This window comes from Armigeres subalbatus, chromosome 2 (genome assembly GCF_024139115.2).
Source record: "Armigeres subalbatus isolate Guangzhou_Male chromosome 2, GZ_Asu_2, whole genome shotgun sequence".
In the NCBI taxonomy this organism is placed as follows: domain Eukaryota; kingdom Metazoa; phylum Arthropoda; class Insecta; order Diptera; family Culicidae; genus Armigeres; species Armigeres subalbatus.
In genome coordinates this window covers 281,184,998-281,211,065 of record NC_085140.1, presented here as the reverse complement: position 1 = coordinate 281,211,065, position 26,068 = coordinate 281,184,998, and the positions used below count along the sequence as shown (strand labels likewise).

Here is a 26,068-nt window from a genome sequence, read left to right as displayed (position 1 = left end):
TGAAATGGAGTAAATGCTTTTTATATTTTTAAACTGTATAGGGCTGGATGAGCTTAATCTTGAATCAAATTATTTGTGTCGCTAAATATTCTAAATATTTTACATGGGAAGAAAACATAAAAAAATTGAAAAGGTCAACTTTGAAAGAGGTGCAGAGAGCACAATAATATGTAATAGAAATCGGGAAAATAATTTAATGTTGAAAATAAAAAAAAATTAATGTTATTACCGTACTTGTCCCTCCCATGTGTTGATGGGTACCGAGGCTCGTCCACATTTTGAAACGTGAGTGGGACAAACAAAAGGTTTAACAAATAGGGGAAATCACTGCATTATTGATTTGCAAAAAAATGGTCATGCTTGAGGATCAAAATCTCGATTTATAGCGATTAGATTGAAGACATTATAATTATTTTCGGATGTGTATTAGACTCTAACTATTATATTTAATCCCATCCATATTATTTCAGACTGCTAGAATTTCCTCAAACGCAAAACTTTTTAATCGTTTTAAAAAGATCGTTGGATTGCAAAGCAGTGAATGATTCCCAAGAAGCAAAACGTACATCCATCCAAATATATGATCCTAGTGAAAATCATTGAAGCCACAAATTCTTACAACATGCTTAAGAACAATTAAGATAGAGTCCAAAAATTACTGTCACAATGACTGTTCTAGCCTCCACCTCGCGTTTTTGGTGGCACAAATGTCAATTTATAGTAGACCTGTGCGCTGATCGAAATTTTACCGTCGGTGGTGGCGTGGGTTAGTGTCGGTAATTTTCAGCCAACGGTGGCGGCGTGAGTCGGTGTGTACTAGTTTCAAAGGCCAAAATGTCTTCGGAATTTCTTAAGAAAATGAATAACTCAGGAAGGTCTTCTACAAGTTTGTTAGGAAGTTCATCAAATTGTGTATTCAGCTAAAGCTAAGTTCCTCCAGGAATTTTGCCGGAGGTTCCTTCACATGCTCCTCAAGAAGTTCCCTTAGGAGTTCCTCTGGAAGTTCCTTCAGGAATTACCAAATTGCTCCAGCAATTCCCAATGAGGTTTCTTCAAGCATTTGTTCTGAATTTCCTCCAGGAATTCTGCAGGTATTAACTTGGAAGTCGCTCCACGGATTCTTCGGGATACTGCTTCAAGAATTCCTCTTAAGTTCCTCCAAAAAAATTCCCGTAATTCCCAGCTAATTCCATTCAAACTGCTCCAGCAATTCCTCAGGAAGTTTGTTTAAGAAATTTCTTCAGAAGTTCCTCCAGGAATTCTCCCTGAAGTTCCATCAAGAATTCCTTTGGAAGTTCCTCCAGGATTTTCTTTAGAAGTTCTTGGAAAAATTGGGAGTTGGGAAGTACCTTCAGTAATTCCTCGGGAAGCTTCTCCATGAATCCCAGGGATTTTTCATTCACTTTTCAGTAGAATAACCAAATTTCGTGTCTCTGTTTAAGTTTTTTTACTTGATTTTCCCGGCATTTCCCACAGAAATTTTTACAGGAATTCCTTCCGAAAGTCCCCCAATTTTTTTCCTGGTACCGCACCCAAATTTCGCCTCTGGAAATTTTACCTTAATTTCTCCTGCCTTATTACTTCAAGAATACTTCTATAAACCCCACTATGGATTCCCCAGGAAATATCTAGGAAAATTGCTTTGGAAATTTATTTAAAAACTGCCCACGGAATTTATTAAGACATGCTCATAACAATCCCCCAGAAACTGCTCCGGTACATTCCTCTAGACAGAATTCACGATGGAATTTTTGAGGGATTATTCAAAGGAGTTTTTGAAATATTTCTTGAAACAAGACCTGAAGGATTTCTTTAAGGTGGTCCTGAAGAAATTCGCCAAGGAATTTCTGGTTAAAATCCCTGTGGAAATTATAGAATAAATTCATGACGAATTTTCGTTGAAATTTCTAATTTATTCTTCAATGGACATTCTCGGAAAAAAATCTGGAAGAGCAGTTGAAAAAATTTCAGGAGTAATTCGAAAAGGAAAGAAAAAGAAAGAAAAGCTCTGTAGAAAAGTTTAGTTGAATTATTGAAAAAAAAATCTAGTGGATTTCCCGATGGACTTCCAGAAGATATTATTAAAGGAATTTCTAAAATAATTCCTGAAGAAATTTCAAGAAGCTGAAGAATTTTGAAAGAAATTTATAATAATTATAAAACAATCGTCATGGATTTGTGAATTTATTTTTGAATTTTTAAATGAAAATCTGGAATAATTTCAGACCGAAATACGAAAGATATTCTTATAGAAGTTTATAAAAGTTTCCTAGGAGCAATTCCTGAAGTGTGAAAAAAAACAACTGATTTCTTAGGATGCGCCTCATTTCCTGATTTAGAATCAAATTAAAAGTGATAGTTCAAAAGTAAAAAATCAACTGGTTATAAAAATTGCAGGTGTTTTCCATTAATACCTATAAGATATATGACAAAAATGATTTGATGTCTGTCACTGACACTATTAATTTGGGAAATGAGACGCACCCTTAAAGAAAATAATATTATGTTTGCCGAGCATACTTGTGTAGCGACCCTAAACGCCATCCAATTATCAAAATCATTTTTCTTCTTCATTTAGTAGGTCATGTAAACGGATGGAAAGCACGATTGAATAGGTCGATGTTGAATAAATACAACGGATATTTAAGTAGCTGGCCTAGAAATAGTAGCTGGCTCAACGTTGCAGGTTTGTTAAACAATCAATAAAATTGGTTTCAATGAGAGAGTACGACCTACACTAGATGAGGTTAAAAAAGCTGTCAAAGAGCTGAAAAACAATAAGGCTGCGGGGAAGGACCAGCTCCCGGCTGAACTTCTCAAACATGGCAGTGAGCAGCTTTATGAAGTTCTGCACCATATTATGTCGAAAATATGGGAAGACGAGGAAATGTCTGCTAGCTGGTTGGACGGCCTCATTTGCCCTCTCTTTAAGAAAGGGCACAGACTGGAGTGCGCCAATTACCGAGGAATAACCCTCCTTAATTCGGCGTACAAAATTATGTCCCGTATTCTGTTCAACAGATTGAGACCGCTTGAAGAGTCCTTCGTCGGCGAATACCAAGCAGGTTTTCGTGAGGGCCGATCAACGACGGATCAAATGTTTACCCTGAGACAAATCCTTGATAAATTCCGGGAGTACAACTTGCAGACACATCATCTGTTTATTGATTTCAAGGCGGCGTACGATTCAGTGAAACGGAATGAATTATGGCAAATTATGCTTGAACATGGTTTTCCGGCGAAACTGATTCGTATAACGTTGGACGGATCGAAATCAAGTGTAAGGGTTGCGGATGAAATATCGACGTCATTTGTTACCTTAGATGGATTAAAGCAGGGTGATGCACTCTCGAACCTACTGTTCAATATAGCGCTCGAGGGAGCGATTAGGAGAGCTGGTGTGCAAAGAAGCGGTACCATTATCACAAGATCGCATATGCTCCTGGGATTTGCGGACGATATCGATATTATCGGAATTGATCGCCGTGCCGTGGAAGAGGCTTTTGCGCCTTTTAAGAGGGAGACAGCGAGGATTGGACTCATACCAGCAAAACGAAGTACATGGTCGCTGGCAATCAACGTGGGTTCATTAGTGGTGGTGGTAGCGAAATAGTGCTGGATGGTGAAAAATTTGAAGTGGTAGAAGAATTCGTGTATCTTGGAACATTAGTGACGTGCGATAATGATGTTACCCGCGAGGTGAAAAGGCGTATTGCAGCTGCAAATAGGGCTTATTACGGACTTCGTAACCAGCTTAAGTCCCGTAGTCTGCAAACGAAAACAAAACTCGCGCTGTATACTACTCTGATTCTTCCGGTGGCTTTATACGGCCATGAGACATGGACGTTAAAGGAGGCTGATCGGAGAGCTCTCAGGTGTTTGAGCGTAAGGTGCTGCGGACAATACTCGGCGGTAAACAGGAGAACGGTATCTGGCGGCGTCGCATGAATCACGAATTGTACCAGGTGTATAAAGGGCTGGATATTATTAAGCTTATACAACACGGCAGACTACGGTGGGCTGGTCACGTTGTTCGTATGCCGGAAGAACGTCAAGCGAAGATAATATTTAGTAGAGAACCCGGAAGAGGCCGCAGGCTTCGAGGAAGGCCGCGTACACGATGGCTTTTTGCAGTTGAAGAGGACCTGAGGGCGCTCAATGTTCAGGGCGACTGGAAGCGATTGGCCCAGGATCGAGTCCAGTGGAGAAGGATACTCCATTCGGCGTAGGTTCATCGAAGAGCTGTAGCCCATCAAGTATCAAGTATCAAGTAAGAGAGAGTACGAATGCTCTCAGAGATAGCAGAATGTCGCATGAGAGTTCTTCACGAGAGACAAATTGTAAACAATATCATTAATTATAAATAGCGTTTTTGTAAATAAAGAGGCGAGTAGTATTTTGAACTTGGAGTTACCAAGTCGAAAGTGAATTGTTCGTGCGTTTTATTCTCCAACAATGATGCCTATTTCCATAATTAACCGCTCGGTGCAGTGCACTTGTATATTAAAATCAGCTCAATGTCTGTTTGCTAGCAGCTTAGTGTTCATTAGGCACTTCCACAGTTATTAACTGCGAGGTTTCTAAGCCAAGTTACCGTTTTTGCATTCGTATATCACGGCTAACACGATGATACTTTTATGCCCATGGAAGTCGAGACAATTTCCAATCCGAAAATTGCTTAGACCGGCACCGGGAATCGAACCCAGCCACCCTCAGCATTGTTTTGCTTTGTAGCCGCGCGTCTCACCGCACGGCTAAGAAGGCCCCAGTGGCAGAGGGCAGTGGCATTATGTATAGAATATTCATGCAACCATTTTATTCATATAATTGCAATAATCTTGAATCCGGGAGCTAGAAGGTGATAGCTCTATTGTAACTCCTATAGCCCATTTCAAGAAAATGAATAATGCACAACCTTTCATGGGCTGAAAAAGCATCCACCACCATAGCTAAAATTAGGAAAACTTGCCGAACATAAAGTCCATTTCGTTCCGTTTCAAATCAAAACTTTTGATGGCTTAAATATTGTGCCTTGCAACAAAATGACAACTTTCGTGATCATTTTTGAAGGCTTCCACAGTTAGGATATTATCTGGCGCTTATTTTTGGTTTCGACAAAAAGTAAGCGGAAGAGTAGTTTTTTTTATGCGCGGTGTAATTATAGATTGTGCACAATAATAATTGTTGTTTTTTACTAGTTGGCGTAATAAACAAAACAAAGCAAGCCGTCTGGTGGCATAATTTAGGTTTGAGCTTCAATAGATGAACATTTACAACGATAAATGTGCTTAACCACTGCATAATTGGCTGAAGATTAGGCCATATACCCTATGACATAACACAATTTTGTCGTATATTCCCGATCAAGAATGCATAACAAAATTATAACAAGGGAAGTTATTTATTTCAGAAAAATAATGTAACAATATGTGTTATAAAATTGGCTGGTTAGTTGTTAAAATAACAAAAATTATATCAAAATTCCCTCTAGCTGTAACATAATTATATCAGAGGTTGTTACCTTCATTTCAACATTATAACAACCGTTGATATGATTATGAGGTACAAAAATCTACTTTCATGGTAATTGCCTACATCACGTATAAAAATGTGGTACGCTACAACGCCGGATTTCCATCCATAATGTAGGCAATTAACTTTGTACTAGCTAATAACATCGAACATTGATTCAAGTTATACTGGAGGTGATTACCTCCGCTTTTTTCCAATATCAAAAAATGTAGGCAATTATTTTGTGTAAATATACATAACTAATGTTGTTATAATCTTGATATGAAATAAAACTGGCAGAAGACACATTTTTATCGAATTATCTAATTATAACACATGTTGTTTTTAATAACAACTATTGATAGAATTGAGTTATAATTTTGTTATGTATTCCTGATCGGGTTACAAATAGAAACTATTTTACAAAATTTATGTTGCTTGGACTCTTACAATATGTAGATCTAGTTTGAAGTTATATTTAAAACTAGTCGACCCGGCAGACGTTGTCCTGCGTAGCAGGCGAAAATGCCCATGTGAAATACCCATACGAATCCTAATTTTTGTTTTTCATAATTTGCATAACCTTACGCGTAATTTTCGCATGAGGAAATATCATATAAACCCGTCGGAAACGGCAACGAACATATCTGCTGAAGAAATGAAGAAAATCCATCCAGCCGTTTTCGAGTTATGCGGATACGAACACAGACCATTTCATTTTTATATATATAGAAAATAATTTGTTTCTAATGTCCATTTTCGTTTCTCATTTTATATTGCAGGTAAGATAAGCTATTTTCTGTAACGGACCTACTCGACAGAACTATGCAACGGAAATCAACATCTGTCATCAATTGTCTTCTTGAAAAGCATAGAAAACTGAAAGACTGGTATTCTAGAAACATGATTTAGCTGACTTTATGTAAATTATTTGCTTGACTTCTACAATAGGAAGTTTAATTTACATTCCGGAAAACAGTGTATGCCGAAGTGAGATTTCGGTAAATAAATTAATTCTTTACAACAGCATGGTATAAGCTTCTTCAATGTATCTAAATTCCCAGTCAGCCAGCCTCACAAGCTTTTCCACAGTTTTTAATTTGAAGCTTTTCCATGCCTGCAATTCAATGAATATTTATCTTGTCTGGCAAGCAGAGTGGATGCATTATGCCCTTTGAGTCGAGAATGTTCTAGACTTAACCGAGAACCTAATCTCCGGGTTGGTAATCTTACGCCTTCGCTCGCAAGGCTAACTGGAGACCTCATAATTAGAATCATGTAAGTTAAACACTATATTTATTATCTCAGGTTCATAAAGCGTTATACGTGTAAGACAGAATATATTGCAGAATTAGGTTCTTAGGAAACATTCCTTCACAAATTTAGATAAATAAGGCTTCCTCAAATCTGGCATATTGTGGTACTTAGTCATAAATGAACCTCCTTGCGTTTAAAGCCATCTAGCTCCGTTGCTACGCTTTGAAACGTTTGCTACAGTCGATCCAAAAGACCCCCCAGCCCATCGGTCCGGACTGGATTGCTTGGAGGCTGTTCCTCATCGCCTCTTGAATATACAGTTATGAGCTCGGTTCCTCCAGTCCGTCGTCGCGTAGCGAAACTCGCCCAAAGTATGCCTCTGCTCAAAGCAGGCGAAAGGCACTCTGCCATTCGTTTGCAATGATTTGATGCTCTGCGCTCCGTTCAGTTCCCAGGGCATAACAATCGTATCAGCCGAAATCTTGCATTCATTGCTGTTGACTTGATGCCACAGCAGCCTCAGCAGATCATATTGCTGAACAGGTTTGCCTCAATTTGTTCGGTTCCGTGCTGGATCGGCTTTCCCCAATTCGGGCCCTAATCTGTGCAAATGTCCCATCATTGCACGGCGATGGCGACGCGTTTGTGTAGTTATTACCTTTGTTGCCTTGGTGGCATACTTTCCGTTCGCTTATCAGCAACGGTGCCAACCAGTGGCGTTACACAAGGGGGCGCTGAAGTTTTTCATAGACATTTAGGAAATTATTAATAGAAGCTTTTTCAAAATTGAAAATTTCTGTAAACATGTACGAATTTTCCATTATACAAAAAGCAGCTTTTGATGTGAACATTTTAAGATAAAATAGAATCTCAAAAATGGAAAATGCAGTGCAACTGGGTAATTTTTCATGGAAGACTTTTTCTTTATAAGTGATTATTATTTCTCCACAATTTTGTCGGTAAATTCTTCTAGCAAACCCGACGAGGTTTAGAAATCTCGTTCCAAGTAGTTTTAAAAAAAACTTTCGAATTTCTTCATTTTGCAAACCCCCACATTCTTCGCCACAGTGCTGATGTTGACGATGGTGACATCGACGACAACTTTAGCAATGTCGATACTGATGGCGAACACGACGGTGGAACCGGATGTTTTAGTTCCTTCATCAAGCCGGTTAGAACCGGTAGTTAGCTCTCGGTAGCACCGTCGCTGTTGTTGCTGCTTGTGGTGGTGACTGAAGCTTACTATTTTTTCTCCGTTGAGATTTCCATCCCTATTCATTCATCTTTTGTGGCAGTTTTTCCTGCATCGTACCCTACGGATGGTTATCCACATGGATAATTTACCGAGCCTATTTTTCGTTTCGAACTTGGGTGTACTGTACGACGATATATTCATTCGTCAGTAACGTTGCTATCATCCTTAAAGTTTTTTTCTGCATAAAATAGTTGTTGTAATCTATTCTCAATCCACACAATATTGTACAGGGCTACTGTTCCGAATCTCCATCTTTCTTACAGTTCCCATGTTAATCCAATCAACAACAAAACAATGAAATACTAATAGCAATCAAATGTACCCACAATGACTTATCGTAAGTAACATTTTCGAGAAATCCAGTAAAGTGCAGCATAACATTCTAGAGTTTTGTTAACTAATTTTAAAAATGTATTTTTTCCTCTCATACAATTTCTATTAAGCGATCAATTTTGAACAAAACAAAATTTGTATCACTTGTACGACCATACAGGATTCGAACCCTCTAGTCATTTCGAAACAATTTCTAAAACAAACCAAAGATCAATAAATTTGTTCATCCAAATTTATACTCCCCAATTTATTACAAATAACATCCGTTAAACTGCCACCCCTACGGATTCCTTCTCCACCGGAATCCTTTCACCGAAGCCTTGCGTGCATCGAATGCTAAAGCTTCTACTACCGTCGCCGCCGTAGCCATAATTTATTGCCAAAAATCATCGTTTCGACCTTTGATGGCGCGTAGTTTTGCATCAACACCACCGGCTGTACCGGTACCCCATGTGCTGTTGTTGGTAATCGATGCTAATATATGCATACCGTGATGCCATCGTGTATTCACACTGTTTCTGGTAGCGCAGACATGCACCCATGCATGCATATTAGGGTGGCGAAGAAAATTTTAGTGCGATTCACCTGTTCGGGTTTAATATTTTCATTCGAATTAGATTGAGGAAACCTATGAAGATGGTTTCTGATGCGATGAAATAGTATTCATAAGAAAATCAGTATTTATTATTTAGTCATACCAATGCAGTCGTCTCCATTCAACTAGGTCCATAGCTGATCGTTGCCAACTACGCACTCTACAGAAGATGGTGCTCAAATCATCTTCCACTCGATCGATCCACTTTTTTCGCTGAGGCGAGGTGCGCTCTTCGTACTTGTCGGATTGCCATCAAGAATCATTTTAACCGAATTATTGTTGCACATTCTGACTTTTTATCCGGCCCACCACATTCTCGCTTAACTTTTCAAAAGGACCTAAGTAACATTTTTTTCATGAATTAGTTTTAATACTGCAATCAACACCTTTCATGTTGTTCTGTTGATTGCGCTATTCAAATAAATTCATGAAAAAAAAAGTTACTTAGGTCCCTTTGAAAAGTTAATTGTTAAACAGCTAAATTTAAAGTGTAAAGAATGAACAAAAATTTTCTATACGTTCGAGATAGTCCTAAATTGACGTTTTCGCTATCACCCTAACGCGTATGTACAACTGGCTCTGTGGGTAGATTGGAACAAACGCTGACGTTGATAGCGTGCAGTTGTTTTTGTCAGTTTCTAACTCTTTTTAACATGGGCGGATTTTTCGTTTTCCACGTGTAGCAAGTGTTGCCAAATTATTGTCGGACTGAATTGTATTGAACTTATTTTGTTTTTTATTAGCCATAAAAAACAATAATCCACATAGCCTATTATTCGTAGAAACGGCAGGAAGCATGAAATAAACGATGTTGATATCAATTTTAGGCCCATATCGTTTAATTTCTACCGTCATGAAATCAGTTATCAAAAAAAATTGTCATTAGACGAGTTAGCACTATTATATTTACAGCTTGGTGGTCAGATGGCTACCGCTTCTGCCTCATACACAGGAGTTCGTGGGTTCAATCCCAGGTCCCTTCCATTCTCTTCTACTTTGTATCTTTCTATATATTTCTCATGTTCTAGCAATTGATAGAATTGAAAGTGAACTTCATACCGTTTCCAGCTTCAATACCAACAACTTCACTAAATCTACAACTCATGCTCAGACGAGTTAGCACTACTCCATTTAATTCCAATACATGCAGACTTCGTGGCCGTGTGTATAGCGCCGACAGTCGTTTATGCACATTTGCTGCGGATAGAACTGTGCGTCGATTGAAATTTTCTCGGCGGCTGCGTAATAGATCATTTCCAGCCAGCACCGCCGGTGGCGGTGTGTACACATTTCTCAAATTAAAAATTCTCCGCATTTTCTCGGTCGCATTCAAAAAATCCTCCTGGAAACCCTCCGGAAGTTGCTCAAGAAATTTCCCAGGAATTTCCTCCTGGAATTCCTCCGCAAGTTCTTCCAGTAATTCCTTCGAATGTTCCTTTGCAAGTTTCTTAAGAAATTTGTAACGTTGGGTCGATATTTTGAAATAAATTATTTGAATTTGCTTGAAGCTTCAGACGTTTTTAACTTGTTTTATTTATTTTTGTTGTAATTATTAGAGTATTTGAATTTAATTAGCTTTGGACGCTTTTTTTTCCTTTTTAAGCAAAATAATGCTTGAATTCGTTAAGTCGGCTTGACAATTCAAAGTCCAAAGCGCGACTAAAATGTAATCAGTCTTTGCTCGACTATTTGACTGTCTCGTGTGAGGAAATATTTCGTACGGTTTATGTCTCAGCTAAGCAAAGTGTTATGAAACTAGATAGCTGTTTTTCAATCATTTGCGTGAACCTGGGAAGGCGCCAAATTTATATCGCCATTCGAAACTGAGTACATAACCAGCAATTGTCCTTCAAGGTTTTTTGACGGAAAAAATCCTTAAGCTCGTTCATTTTCGCTCGCACTAGAGGACTAGATGTATCGCGGTTTTTAAGTTTCTTACAGATATTGTTTTTCAAAAGTGAAACGTGTTCCTTCCTAAAGTTTGCTGAAGGTAACGATTGAAAACAGTGGGTTTAAAAGTGAAGTGTGAAACAAAATATTATTTCGGTCAGTACGTCAGACACTCGCGAATCACTCTATTTGTCGGAGTTAATATTTCAAGAAAAAGTTTGAAAGGGACCAGCGAAGTCAATTTGGGGCTCCAGTCCGATTTTCGTTGTGGGTCGCTGAACGACCATTCGGGCTCGTTCGCCAGTCAGTCGAGCGAAATTGACTCGTCGTCAAAAGCTGTCGTAGAACCACCTGTACGTTACAACCCCCCGGTGGTCAGGTTCCGAGAGCACGGTCCCCGTACGTCGCTAATTATCGTACGCTGAAACCAAGAGTTATTAGCATCCTTTTAGTCCTCGCCCGGCAAATTTGAAAGTTACTTGAAGCCGGGTCGCAAGGGAAAGTGTGCTACTAGCTCGAGGGAACGGTATTCCGGACGCTCTCGAAGATCGAAAATCGGAAGTCTTCCGTCCAGCCGCACCTTTAATTAGGCCATTTTGCGCACAAGCTCACACCGCCATCTAGTGGAGCAGCGATTGCCTATTGGCGAGCCGTCAGTAACTCGACGCTCCGCAAACAACGACGTCACCAGCACGGTCGAACGACGTCGTCGTCCCCGTCGGATAGTTCAGCGTCTTCGGTATCCCGCCGGAGAAATCTACGCCGGAATATTCCCCATCTTCGGCAAGTCGCCGGAAAAGTCAGCGTCTTCGACACCCCGTTGGGAAGCTATCCGTCTTCGACACCCCGCCGGAAAGCTCCCCGTGTTCGGCACCCTGCCGGAAAGCACTCTGTCTTCGGTACCCTCCGGAATCCCGCCATCGCTACGAAAATCCTGCGCAGGTATGTGGAAACCGCAGGTATGTGGAAATCATGGCCATGAATAGTTTCCCAGGTTAGCATATAAGCCCATTTAGTTTTCCGTCCAACCCGAATGAAATTTTTATAAATAGAAGTTGAATTAGAAGATCTGGATGCCAAATGATTTTATTCGCAGCATTTCCGTTTAGAACACACTGTTCTCGTACGTTTCAGTCATTCCGTTGGTAGGTAGATCGGTTATTTCATACTTCTATTCCTCTTCGGTCAGTGAGTATTGGGTTGAACGAGCTTAAGTGAGTACAAGGTGCAATAAGGGATAAGCAGAGCGAGTTTGGGTTTCCGTTAATTTGGCAAATGGTTTGGAATATTCAGGCAGCAACCGTTCGACGATTTCCCCTGAGGTATTGTCTCAAGAAAGTCGGGCAAATCAACAGACTGGTGGTCTCTCACACGTGAGTGTGGCGTTATAAACCACCAACGTTAATAATAACCTCATACGATTTTGCGAACGGTTACAAATTCCTCCTGAGGTTATTCCAGGAATTCCTCCGAAAGCTCCTCCAGAGATTCCTCTAGAAGTTGCTCCGGAAGATCTTTATTGAGAAGCTTTTCCAAGAATTTCTCCGAAATCTTTTTTTTTCTTTGTCTGTTATAGGGTAACGGTACCAATAGTGGAGGAATTAGTAGATCCACAAAAGAAAATATTTTTTAAAATTTGATAATTATGGGAAATTTACAACTTTAATGTCTTAGCCAATAGATAAACTAATAAATTTGCTAATAAAAATGAGATTGATATCATTTACCATCAACAACTACCAAATATTGCTTGTACCACTAATGGGTACACTGTTCCTTTAGTGGCGGTAAAAATTAATGTTGGTTCCCATAGTGGTGCTATCCATTGATTTCTTATGAGACTCGCCACTCTTGGTACAGTTGCACAACTATAGGTACAAAGGAAGTCAATTTTATTAAGGAAAATCATTGTTTTCAATAGTTTTTCAAGCGAAACCTAAGGGTAAGTTGTATTCGACAGGATATTTAAAGCACGATGCATCAACTGAAACCATCGTAAAGTGTATAATTATGATAAATCTCATTAAAACCCCACTACCTCCACTATTCGTGCTACCTCCACTAAGGGTACGGTTACCCTATAGATCTCGGACCTAGTTGATCCATCTCGCTACTCCTTTCTCCGAAATCTTTAAAATTTCTTCGGGAAATTTTCAGGAGTTCAGGAATTCTACTACACACAGTTAAAATGATTACCACAATTTTGTGTTTCATTCACACAAAACGAGCCCCTTTTAGAACAACACTCAGATGAGCGAAGTTACACAGTCCAAAAATGGCTCGAGTGATGTTATTGAAGCCTGCATTTTAATTATTTAATTTTTTCATCAGCATTACATTCCTCATTAAACCAGGAATCTGTACATATTTTTACACGATAGAAAGGACCGTTTACACAACCGTACGAAGCATTTTTGTGGCTGTTTATTTTTCGCCGATCTAAGTGTTGATCCAAAAGAGGCTCATTTTGTGTGAATGGAATACAAAATTGTGTAAATCATTTTAAGCGTGTAGGAGTCACTCCCATATAAATTTACTCATTAAATTTCCCCCTTGAATTCCTGCAGAAGTTCTCCTGGGAATTCCTCTAGAATTTTTAACTGATACACCCTCAAAAATTTCACCAGTAAATGCTCAATAAATTCTCCTGAAAACCCTTCCAGAAATTCTCCCTGGATTTCTGTCAGGAATTCTATTGAATTCCTTCCGATATTCACTTGGATTGCTTTCAAACATATGTCCTACCTACCCCAGGGAGTTCTACCGGAATTATTTTCAGTAGTTCTTTTAAAATTACTATGGAAATTCATTCGGAAATTTCTCCATAAATATCTTACTCTCATTTCTCTAGAGTCTAGAAACTCTTCTAAAAAATTCTTTCAGAAATAAACCCGGAAATTCGTTCAGAAATTCATTGGAACTTTCTTCAGGAATTGCTCTAAAAATTCTTAAGATATATCTCTCGAAATTTCTTCAGGAATTTTTGCGAAAATCTCTTCAAGGATACCTTCGGGAGTTTCTCCGAGAATCTACACGGAAATCTGTCTGAAAATAAATTAAGAAATTCTGTGGGTAAATCTGGAGGAGTTACAGAAAGATATGAAGTAATTCCTGAATCATTCTTTAGGGACATCCCTGAAGACATTTACGAGGGAATTCTTGGCTCGAATCCCAGATGGATTTTTTAGATTGGGAATTTCCGAAGTAGTTTCGGATGGATTTTCAAATGAAATTCAAGAAAAAAAAATTCCGGAGTGATTCAAACACAAACAGAAGCAACAACCCTATTAACATCAGTTGATATGAACAAGGAGGTTGAATACCAAAAAAATAGTAACCAAAATTAATATGCAAAATATCTATGGCACAACATGCGCAGATATTTTGATATCAAAAAATTGTTTTGCGTTTAGTGTTATATTAATAACAGATTAAGGTATATTGAGTTATTTTCTTCTGCTCGGGCAAAGAACTTTGTAAAAAACGATACTGATGACCGAAAACTAGTGTTTTAAGGAGGAGAATATTTATGAAAATATGCGAAAAATCCACTGTCTGCCGGTGGGACTCGAACCCACACCTTCCAGTACGCTAGATGAATGCTCTACCACTATGCTACGGTAAACTTAATGCTTTTCTAATTGAGTTACTCATTGAGCTTGACTTGTAAAAATACCGGTTAAAGATAGAAAAACTCTAGTTACTACACAAGATCTAAGCGAAAATATGTAACCAAGACTTTGGGGAATCTATGGGACCCTAAGAAAGGTCTGTTCCTATTTAATTTCAGCAATTTCAAGATTCCAAGATGTGTCGTTCTTCTTGAAACCGAAACAATGAAGATTCGCGGTTTTATGGATGCCTCCGAATCTGTGCATGGTGTCTTTATCTACCTTCGTTGTATTCGTAAGAACGGATTTGTAGAGTCTCATCAGCAGTAGATCAAAAGTAGCCCTTTCATCATGAAACAATTATTCCAAGATTATAACTGTGGGGTCGTACACTAATTACGTAAGCTGTTATGGGGGGAGGGGAGGTTTTAAAACACAGAAAAATTGCTTACGTAATTAGTGTACAACCCCTGTGTGCTATTGCTAGGCAAGTTAGTCGACCAAGAAGAACCTGTTTTGAAACTGAATATTCGTGAAATCAAGTTATGATCCAACAGTCAAATAGTTTGCAAGTATTACACTACAAATACTATCATTTGCAAGACTGTTACAACAGTTACGGAAGCATGTTGGTTATTGTACGTTATTATACTGGTTGTTATCAACTCTGTCCACTCGGTTGAGCGATAGAGAGACGTTTCATCTTTCCGACCTTCTGCTTCATCCAGTTCTGCTCCACAGTGACTCCCAGTACTCCAGGCTACCTATTCCAATTATTTGCCATCTAGTCCTCAGTACTGTCATAGCTCAATTGACCTTTCCCGTCAAAAAATATATCTCTTTTTAAAGTCTCAGTCAATTCTTTGATTCATTTGAGGTCAACTTTCCCGAAGACCCCATATTTTTAAAAATCGAAAACAAAAACTGAAAAAGTGTTGCACGAATAAACCGGCCAGAATGATTCGCCTGATGTTGGTTCAAAATCGTGAATGTAAGGCCAATTTGATCAACAGCACTTTTTCGATTTCTTGTATTGAATTTGTTTTGTAAAAATAAACGTCGGCGTCTGCGTTTGTCATAATTTTGATTGGTGGCGTGCATCGGTGTGGCGATTTTTGTTTGGAATGGTGAACTGAAATGTTTAGAAAGTTATTTAATCGAACTACTTTTTGCCCAACTGAACGTACCAAAACGGTTATTAAGACGAAAATCCAGTGACCCATTCTGCCAAATGATCAACGGCCAAATGGCCAAGCGACATTCAGCCAAACGACTTTTTCGGACCAATTCGGTCGAATGACATTTTAGCCCGCATGTCCATTTCTGTCAGTTTACATGCAAAAAATGGGTTCTTCTGCCAATCAAACACTTCAGCTAAACGGCATTTTCGGCCAAATGACGCTCTGGCCAGATAGGCTTCGGTCTAATGGTTTGTTCAGTCAAACTACTTTCGACCAAACAACTTTCGGCCAAACGGCCCTCCTAATTGTTTGGCCGAAAGTAATTCGGTGGAAAGCCATTTGTTAGTGGCACTAACCGAATAACATGTTAAACCTATCTAGCCGATTACCATTTGGCCGAAACAATTATTAGGTCGAAAATAGTTTGGCCAAAAACGTAATTCGGTCGAAAGGGACTTATGGGCGAAAGGGGCATACAACCGAACTGGTAATTTGGCCGAAATACAGCTGTCAACCTGTGTGCTATGCCTAACGTATTTTGCATATTAATTGTTGTTATTATTTGTGGGTATTTTACCTCTTGTGCACATCAAATTCATACCAACAACGATATCGTCGCTCCTGCTCGGGGTTAGACCCTTTTTAAACTAGCAAATTTGAATGGGGGGAGGATGTATGCGTCACATAATTCTGAAATATTTTTTTGTTCAAAGTAAGGCCTTTACTAATATTTAATAAAAATTATGTCCTATCGGTCTCCGAGAGGTCAAAGGGGAGTGAATAATAATAAAAAATTAACGATTAAAATGACAAAAATCTCAAATCCTCGGATTTGATAAAGAATGTTTTGAAAATCCTCATAATTTACCGGATTTTTTTGTTACCCTTTCAAAATATTAGTTCTGGGCAAAAAATCGAGGAGGGGAGACACAATTGTTTTTCAATATTTGTATCAGCCTAACTGATTGGTCAAGAGCTCCATTGTCAACAATCAAACAAGTCGTCACATCATAAAAGTGACGACTGTAAATAACCTGTGCTTGATGCTTGATGAAGATTGAAATATCAGAGAAGTTAGACAAGATCCATATAGTACGTCAAGCAAAAAATGGTAATTTGCAACCCACCGCTCCCCCCCTCGTCAGGCCTTGTATGAATTCTCTAAAAAAATGTAAGAATCGTCACCCTTCTCGAAACGAAAAAATGCCGCTTTTGTTCATGCATCTAAGGCATTATTGCTTAACTTCTTATGAGGCCCTGGGTTGTCCAGAGCTCTGATTTCATTTCGTCGGGTCTGCTAGTAAAATACAATCACTCTCAAAATTGCGCGTACAGTATGGATTAGTTGACTACAATCGAAAATTTCAAAGGAAATTAAATGGTTGGCTGGGTTGTTTTTAATGCATTTCAATATTCATCCCTTCCTTCAATGTATGCGTACATAAAATTGTTGAAATTTTTTGTCTAAAGTTTATTTATTTGAAAATAATCTCAAAATACGCATTAGATGTGACAAAATTGAGCGTACAGCGATTTTTTTTCAATAAAATTTCTTATTATAAACACGATTAATGTATTTTAATAATGTTTTCAAGCTCAAATTTAATATAATAAACATCCGCTACTTAAACATTCAATATTTTGAAATTAAACCATGTTTTGGTCAAAATGGCGAACAAGTGAGAGGTAAGAACATTGTTATTTAACAATTCAATGCTGCAGGGCAAAATAGATGCTTTAATTTGTATGTTTCACCTGCATCGTATCTTATATATGATAGATAATCGAAATCGAGCGAGACATACGATTAATTTGGGAAAATTCAGTCGGTAAATGATGACAACAGATGTAAACATACAGAGAAAACGACAAATGTTAGGAATTACATAATTCAAATTTAGTATGTCTTTAACTTAAACTTGTTTTAAAGCTCGATTATTGTCTCAAGTCTATCATTAAGAGTGATATTATTGAATCCAATCATTCACAGTCAAATTCTAAAAGTACAAGGTGCATGTGAAGGTACCGAACATAAAAACAGCTTTTCAACCCCGTAGAGCACTTCTGATTGAATAATGAAAAGATAGCTTAAAATCCTTATTTCATAATTAAATGTGAATTAAACTCCACGATCTGTTATCGTAAGGGATACAATTGTATCCCTCCCTTGTTTTGATTAAAACATGCTTTAGTTTTAAAACATTGAATGTTTAAGTAGCGGATGTTTATTATTATAAATATAATAATGAAAAAAACAATATTAAAATACATTAATCGTGTTTATAATAAGAAATTTTATAGAAAAAAAAATGGCTGTACGCTCAATTTTGTCACATCTAATAGGCATATTTTGAGATTATTTTCAAATAAATGAACTTTAGAGAAAAAAATTCAACCATTTTATGTACGAATACATTGAAGGAAGGCATGAATATTGAAATGCATTAAAAACAACAGAGCGAACAATTAAATTTCCTTTGGAATTTTCGAGTATATTCATCTAATCCATGCTGTACGCTCAATTTTGAGAGTGACTGTATATGTCTTGAATGGAAAAGATACTTAAGCTGTTGCCGTCCGATACGATAAGGAAAGGAATATGTAGGAATGCAGCTCAGTTCAATATTCGGTCTACAAATTGACATGGTTGTGTATGTACAACTGTCAAGCAAGCTTAATGGATATTCGAACTATTTATTTCTGTATGAGACTATTTAAAAAAATATATTGTAAATGTTATCTGCTGCACACATGTTTCTAACTAAATACAAATCATGCTTAATCATGTCACTCTATACAATAATAAACTTCCAAACAACCCACTGCCAACACTGAACCGAGTTGACTCATCAGCAGCAACACCACCGACAACGGGAGCAATTCCATATCCTTATTCGGAAACAGAGGGTAGGTTATTTTCAGTGGGCTCGACTTTCGTTTCGTCGTTTTCCACACGTCGTCATCCATCGCTGTTCGTCCTGCTGGCTCTGGTGCGCGTGTGGAGGAAAACTTCGTCTGGCAGTTTCTCGGTCGGGTTCGCTCGCCGTCTCGTTGTTGTCGTTGGCGACATCCTCGTTGGGTCCTTTTGCTCGGCCGGAGCAGCACTCGCAGTCGTTTTCCTTCTGTCGAGTCGAGCTTGCCATTTCAGGCAGTCAGTCGGTGTCGGTGGACTTGCTGGGGTTTGGAAAGTGAACGCGCATTGTTGGGGAAAACTTTTCCGGCAGTGTAAATTGTTGTGTTGTATTTTCGCGTGACGTGGCCAGCCGGATCGATGCTGAAATTCCGCCGGGGAATTCCCGAGTTCCGTGTAATGCTGTTTTGTTTTGGTGTCGAGTTCTGAGAATTTACACTTGGAAGCATCAATTTGTGCACAAATTGCATTATTTATTGGTTGTGACTGGCTATTATCCGATAATCAGCCCCGTTGATTCATCATCGTCGTGTGGTAGCCGCCGTCAAAATTGAAAAGCGTGCCAAGAAGAAGAAAAGGAAAATAAATTTCTTCAAGTACCTACTCTCGTTGACCATATTTCGCCGCTGGAAAACGGTCCACAAGGCTGAGGAGACCCCTTCGCCAACTGCCGGATTTGCGATGGGTCTCCAAAATGCCTCCGCTATGGCCCCTTCCGATACCGGAGGTGGTTCCTCGATGGATTACAACCGGAATCAAATCGTTGCGAAACGCGACTCAGCGAAACAGTGTGCAGCCGCAGCAGCTGCATCTGTTACCGATACTGCTGCTGCGGTGGCGTCTCGCCGGCAGGACATCATCAGTAATAACAACAATGGCCCACCGCTGTCGTCGTCTGGAAGCGAAACGATGGTACGTGTCGTGTGTTCAGTTCATGTGTGTTATGGATAAACTGCTCTTTTCGTGTGGGGTTCCTAGCTGGCATTATTGCAATCTGGCTGTCTGTTTATGGGGAAGCGTAATTCTACCCTTGTTTTCAACATCCGTCGGATGCCAGAAATGATCCGGAACGGTTGCGACAAAGTATGCATTTTAAACTACAGTGGTGAACGAAAAATAACTTGTGTATTTTGTGATAAACCGTTATCTATCGAACAGTGAATTCCAGATTTATAGAGGCGAGCCAGCCCAGGGCTGCAAGCCTCACTAATAAAGACAGAATTTAAAACAACTGGAAATTTAGAAGTCCAGTAGATTTTCGCTAAGAAGTTCAACATAATTTCTCTCACGAATTCAAAAGAATTTATAGAAAAAAATAATCGTTCGATAAATCAAAGTAGTTTTCTTAGCAAATACAAAATAATTTTCCTTGGAAATTTTAAAGAGTTTTGATTGGAAATTTAAAAGAATTTTAATTGGAAATTTAAAAAGTTAAAATTCAGAAGACATTCCCTTGAAGCTTCATAAAGAAAATTCAGAAAATAAATCCTGGAGATTATCTTAATAATGATTGGCTGCATGAACTGTAGACGTAAAATATGAAGCTTCTTTTAAAATGTGTGGCCTAATCTAATTGAATACCAACGTGTCCGTACCTTCAAATGATTGGAAACATTTAGAGGTAGCTAGAAGCAGAGGGGTGTAAGTGACATTTTGGCTTCATTTCTAGCAATTAGATTAAGGACATATTTTGCATCCCAGCCAATAATGATCTGAATTTTCAATTAATAATTGTTATTTGTATGCATGTTAACTGAAAAGTCATGTTTTTGTTGGAAATAATTATAAAGCCACCACTTTCATACAAGTGGAGAGGCTTTATAATTACATATTTCAAACTAAAACATGCATTTTCATACAAATAACAGTCATTAATTGAAAATTCAGGTCACTTTAGGCTAGGATGCAAAATATGTCCTCTATCTGATAACTAGAAATCGAGATATTGATCCTCAAACATGAACATTTTGTATGTGAAACCAGCAGAGGTGTTATAATTAGTTCCATGAGAATATAACCCTGCATCCGTATCGCAAACAAAAAAGTATTCTACTTTATTAATCTCGTTGGAATTCATGGAATTCCTTCCATATTTTTTTAGCTGAAAATAATTTTATTAAGTTTATACTTCAAGCTTCGTACAGGGCTTATGGCTATTGGAGGCTTCCAAACCTATTGAAAAAAGGCTTCCGAGCCTTGAAAAGAAGCTTACGATTCTGTTGAATGGAGGCTTTCGAGCCACTTAAAAAGGTTCTGGGCATCTTGAAAGGATGCCTCTGAGCTTCTTGAGAGTAGGCTTCCGTGATTCTTGAAAAGGAGCTTCTGTGCCTCTTGAAGGTAGGTATCCGAGCCTCTTGAAGAGTGACTTCCGAGCTTCCTGAATTTAAAATGAGACCTCTGAGTATAAGTCAATTCTGAGCCTCTTGGAAGAAGAATTCCAAGCCTTTTGAAGGAAAGCTTAGAAGCCTTTTGAAAAAAGACTTCAGAGCCTTCTGAAAGCAGCCATCCGAGTCTCGTCAAAAGAGCCTACAGAGCCTTACCAAAGGAGCCTACAGAGCCTTTTCAAACGAGCCTACCGAGCCTCTTGAAAGGAGGCTTCCGGTCCTCTTGAAAGGAGGCCCCCGAGCCTCTTGGAAGGAGGCTTCCGAGTCTTTTGAAAGGAGGGTTCTGAGCCTCTTGAAAGGAGGCTTCCGAGTCTCTTGAAAGGAGGTTTCCGAGCATCTTGAAATGAGGCTTCCGAGTCTTTTGAAAGGAGGCTTCCGACAGGTGGGTGGCACGACGCCATGTTTTTGCAGCCAACATCTCAGTGTAAAATTCATGATAGTATGTGTTTTGTTTACAAACATCACATTTGATTCTCATTAGGATACAGAACTGTCAGTGGGATACGGTCGCGCAATGTTGGCTGCAAAACAAGCCTATTGTGTGAGATAGGGATGCCACCGGGCTGGCTTCCGAGCCTCTTGAAAGCAGGCTTCCGAATCTTTTGAAAGGAGGCTTCCGAGCCTCTTGAAAGGAGGCTTCCGAGCCTCTTGAGAGGAAGCTTCCGAGCCTCTTGACAGGAGGCTTCCGAGCTTCTTGAAAGGAGGTTTCCGAGCCTCTTGAAAGGAGGCTTCCGAGCCTCTTGAAAGGAGGCTTCCGAGCCTCTTGAAAGGAGGCTTCCGAGCCTCTTGAAAGGAGGCTTCCGAGCCTCTTGAAAGAAGGCTTCCGAGCCTCTTGAAAGGAGGCTTCCGAGTCTCTTGAAAGGAGGCTTCCGAGCCTCTTGAAAGGAGGCTTCCGAGCCTCTTGAAGAGTGACTTCCGAGCTTCCTGAATTTAAAATGAGACCTCTGAATATAATACAGTTCTGGGCCTCTTGGAAGAAGAATTCCAAGCCTTTTGAAGGAAAGCTTAGGTGCCTCTTGAAAAAAGACTTCAGAGCCTCCTAAAAGGAGCCTTCCGAGTCTCGTCAAAAGAGCCTACAGAACCTTACCAAAGGAGCCTATAGAGCCTTTTCCAAGGAGCCTACCGAGTCTCTTGAGAGAGTCTTCTGAGCCCCTTGAGAGAGTCTTCTGAGCCTCTTGAAAGGAGGTTTCCGAGCCTCTTGAAAGGAGGCTTCCGGGTCTCTTGAAAGGAGATTTATTTCCGAGCCTCTTGAAAGGAGGCTTCCGAGCTTCTTGAAAGGAGGCTTCCGAGCTTCTTGAAAGGAGGCTTCAGAGCCTCTTGAAAGGAGGCTTCCGAGCTTCTTAAAAGTAGGCTTCCGAGCCTCTTAAAAGGAGGCTTCCGAGCCTCTTGAAAGGAGGCTTCCGAGCCTCTTGAAAGGAGGCTTCCGAGCCTCTTGAAAGGAGGCTTCCGAGCCTCTTGAAAGGAGGCTTCCGAGCCTCTTGAAAGGAGGCTTCCGAGCCTCTTGAAAGGAGGCTTCCGAGCCTCTTGAAAGGAGGCTTCCGAGCCTCTTGAAAAAAGGGTTCCGAATCTCTATGAAAGAAATCTTCCGAGAGTCCGAGCCTCTTGGAACTAGGCATTCGAGCTTCTTGATCTTGATCTTGTGCTGGGAGCGCCGAGCAGGAATCAATTGGCTTTGATTTACTAATCGCCATGCATATTATGTACAAGACAAATACACAATTATGAAAACTTTATCAATAAGATAAGAAAATTATTTTAAGCTTTAAGTGAAATGTCTTTACTTGTCATAAGACGTGCAATTCCATTTAATTCCACCACTTTATCGTACCTTTGACAGACACGTATTTCGGAATTAAATGGAATTGTACAAACTCGTCCTATGACAAGTTTATCAATAAGTTTTGATTGGAATTGTAATACATCCACCATTACGCATTTTTGTCCGAGGTAACCCCAGGTTTAGAACCACTGTTTTAGACCACCCAACTGCCATTTGTTATTCTTATCAGTTGAAACTTTTGAAAATCATTATGTATCTTGGCTTTACCCTGAAAAAAAAACTTATCTCTTTCTAGAATAGAAACAAAATGTTCTTTGATTCAATTAGTTTTATGAGATAAGGGTCTTTTGTTAGCCTTGGGATCAATAGCGTAGCATTGCTAATCCGGAGATGATAAGCTCGATTACCGGACCGGTCTAGGATGTTTACGGATTTGAAACATTCTCGACACCCTATGTATAGTGTATCAATTGTGCTTGCCTTACAAGATATATAGTCATGTAATTGGTGGGCATAGAAAAACTTTCAATAAATAACTGTGTAATGATAATGGAAAACTAAGTTGAAAATCAGGTCATGTTCCAGTAGGAATGTAGACCTATCGAAAAAGAAAATGTTATGAAAAAAGACGAAATGCAACTGGGTGGTCCACAATATGAGCCTTATATGCTGCCTATGATCGCATATCAGTCCCATCTTTGCTGGATTTTCTATTCATATATGGGACAAATATGCGATATTGGGCAGTATGGGTCGTTTAAAATACAGCTCTTCCCCATCATATTTCATTATTCAACGAATTGTCATATAACCTCAGCCTTTCATGCAGTTTCAAAATGTTTGGCCTCTACTGTTTTTTTTACTGAAACCCACCAGCCAAATATACGAAAAACTTTTCCACCATCCAAAAGCATTCCAAATCATAGCATCATAGCATTTATTCCTGTAGTTTTCATCCCTGCGTGCTGCTGGTTGGTTGCTCGCGAATTTAGATAGCAGTGTAAAAAAAAGAACTAGGAGTAAATCGATTTTTCCTTTTGCTTTCTGCACTTCGCTACAGCCCGCCGCAATGTTGAAATTTTCCCGATAAAACGTCGGTATTTATATCGCTGGGAAAGGCCGGCATTCCAGGGGGCTCCGCTACTGGTCGACGGACGACGGCATAAATTAAAAATAGAACCTGTGCCAAAGTGCCGGAAGTGGGTGGCAAAGAAGGCGCATTCGCCCAGAGTTGAGTAATACGTGTTGCCGAGGTTGCCTGGAGCGAGAGTGGAAGAGGTTTGTTACTGGAAGTTCCTGGTGATGGTTATTGGATTATAAAAACGGGTTGGTTGGACTTGTTTCATGAATGTCAAAGGGAAACCTTCCAACGATGGTGAATGATCGATGAAGGGTTGCTTGGAGGGTAAATGCTGACTATTAGAGTTTGCTATTCCGATTGACGATTATTGTTGCTGTTTGGATGCTATAGTAATTGGCATAACGAACAGAGCTCTGAAACCCTTATTTATCCATACATTTATTGTTGAACTTTTAACGATTACTCCAGAAAACTTCTACCATCAGTATAACTTGAATTGAAAAACCAATTACTCATATTTTTAATCAATCCTAGTCACAAAAGAATCCGATGAAAGGAATTTACCAGCACCAATTCAGATAGGCTGACCATTCGGTTATATCGCTTGTCCTTATCACGACGTTGTCGAAACCATTCAACATCAGTGTTCAATGGTCGAACGTATCTCCACCGAAGCATTATCCAAAGCACAATTAAACGAGAAGCCGTATTATGTGGCTAAGAGTCCTTTGATTCATATCATGGGCTCTTCTGTCGAATACTCGTCTACAAAGCCGTTCTTTGCGCAGTTAGTGCTTCAAACTTGTTGGGCTTACAATAACAATAATGTCCCATCTTACAATGGGGTAGAAATTGTGGCCATGTGGTGTGTGTATGTTTTGATGTTGCCTTGTAATCGATAATTTTCTTCTATTTTTAATCATAAATGATGGTGTCTTATTTGGCCTTTATGTTTCTCCATGAGCAGATTCTATATAAGCGTAGATAAAACCAATCTGAAACTACTCAAAACCAGGAAAATCAAGTGCAGCCATTTTACTGTTGAGAACTGGAAACTGAACTATATTGGTGAAATGAACTCAAATTATTGTAACTAAAATAAAATGCTTTATGTTAAAATAAAATTTTGAAATTCCCAAACAAAGAAATTAAGGTGCAAGAAGCATTTGATTAAGCATTTTTTTTATTTCACGGTCGTCTATTTGGCAAAAAAGCTGAAACTTACACTCAATGCTACTTATTGTGTTCCGTGGATATGATGTGTATTCAAGTTTATAATGGTTATTTTGTAATTGTGATTTCATGTTTCATATTTAAAAACTTGATGTGTTGATGCATACATGCCTGTGAAATATTTGATTCTAAGAATGCAGTGTTTGTTTCCAATCTACACGCATGCTGAATTGCGAAATGCGATGCGGTATGCGCTGATGACTTTCAGGCACATGCAGGGATGCCAGAGAATATTTTCAAATGTCTTCGCAGTCGTTTAAATATGTCTTCAAATGTCTTCAATATAAAAATTATGATTATCAGCGAGTTAATAATATAATCGGTTAAACCAAATCGATCACGTTCTAATCGACGGTAAATTCTTCTCCGACATCACGAATGTCCGCACTTACCGCAGTGCGAATATTGAATCCGACCACTACCTCGTTGCAGTATGCCTGCGCTCAAAACTCTCGACGGTGTACAACACGCGTCGAAGTCGGACGCCGCGGCTTAACATTGGGCGGCTACAAGACGGTAGACTAGCCCAAGAATACGCGCAGCAGCTGGAAGTGGCACTTCCAACGGAAGAGCAGCTAGGCGCAGCGTCTCTTGAAGATGGCTGGAGAGATATTCGATCCGCCATTGGTAGCACCGCAACCGCTGCACTAGGCATGGTGCCCCCGGATCAGAGAAACGACTGGTATGACGGCGAATGTGAGCAGTTAGTGGAAGAGAAGAATGCAGCATGGGCGAGATTGCTGCAACACCGCACGAGGGCGAACGAGGCACGATATAAACAGGCGCGGAACAGACAAAACTCGTTTTTCCGGAGGAAAAAGCGTCAGCAGGAAGATCGAGACCGTGAAGAAACGGAGCAACTGTACCGCGCTAATAACACACGAAAGTTCTATGAGAAGTTGAACCGTTCACGTAAGGGCCACGTGCCACAGCCTGATATGTGTAAGGACATAAACGGGAACCTCCTTACGAACGAGCGTGAGGTGATCCAAAGGTGGCGGCAGCACTACGAAGAACACCTGAATGGCGATGTGGCAGACGAAGAT

General features: G+C 39.5%; 1 protein-coding gene across 4 annotated transcripts in view; it reads left to right on the top strand.

Moving 5' to 3' along the window:
- LOC134212317 (serine/threonine-protein kinase 26) overlaps positions 1–26,068 on the top strand; it is a 234,433-nt gene that overhangs the window by 37,879 nt on the left and 170,486 nt on the right. Inside the window, exon 1 of one of the 4 annotated variants that reach the window (XM_062690063.1) lies at positions 18,794–19,456. The exons of the other annotated variants lie outside the window; for them this stretch is intronic. Coding sequence (XP_062546047.1) covers positions 19,226–19,456 — 231 coding nt within the window. The 5' untranslated portion in view covers positions 18,794–19,225. Of the gene's footprint in view, positions 1–18,793; positions 19,457–26,068 lie in introns of those variants that run through there. 4 annotated transcript variants of the gene reach the window in all.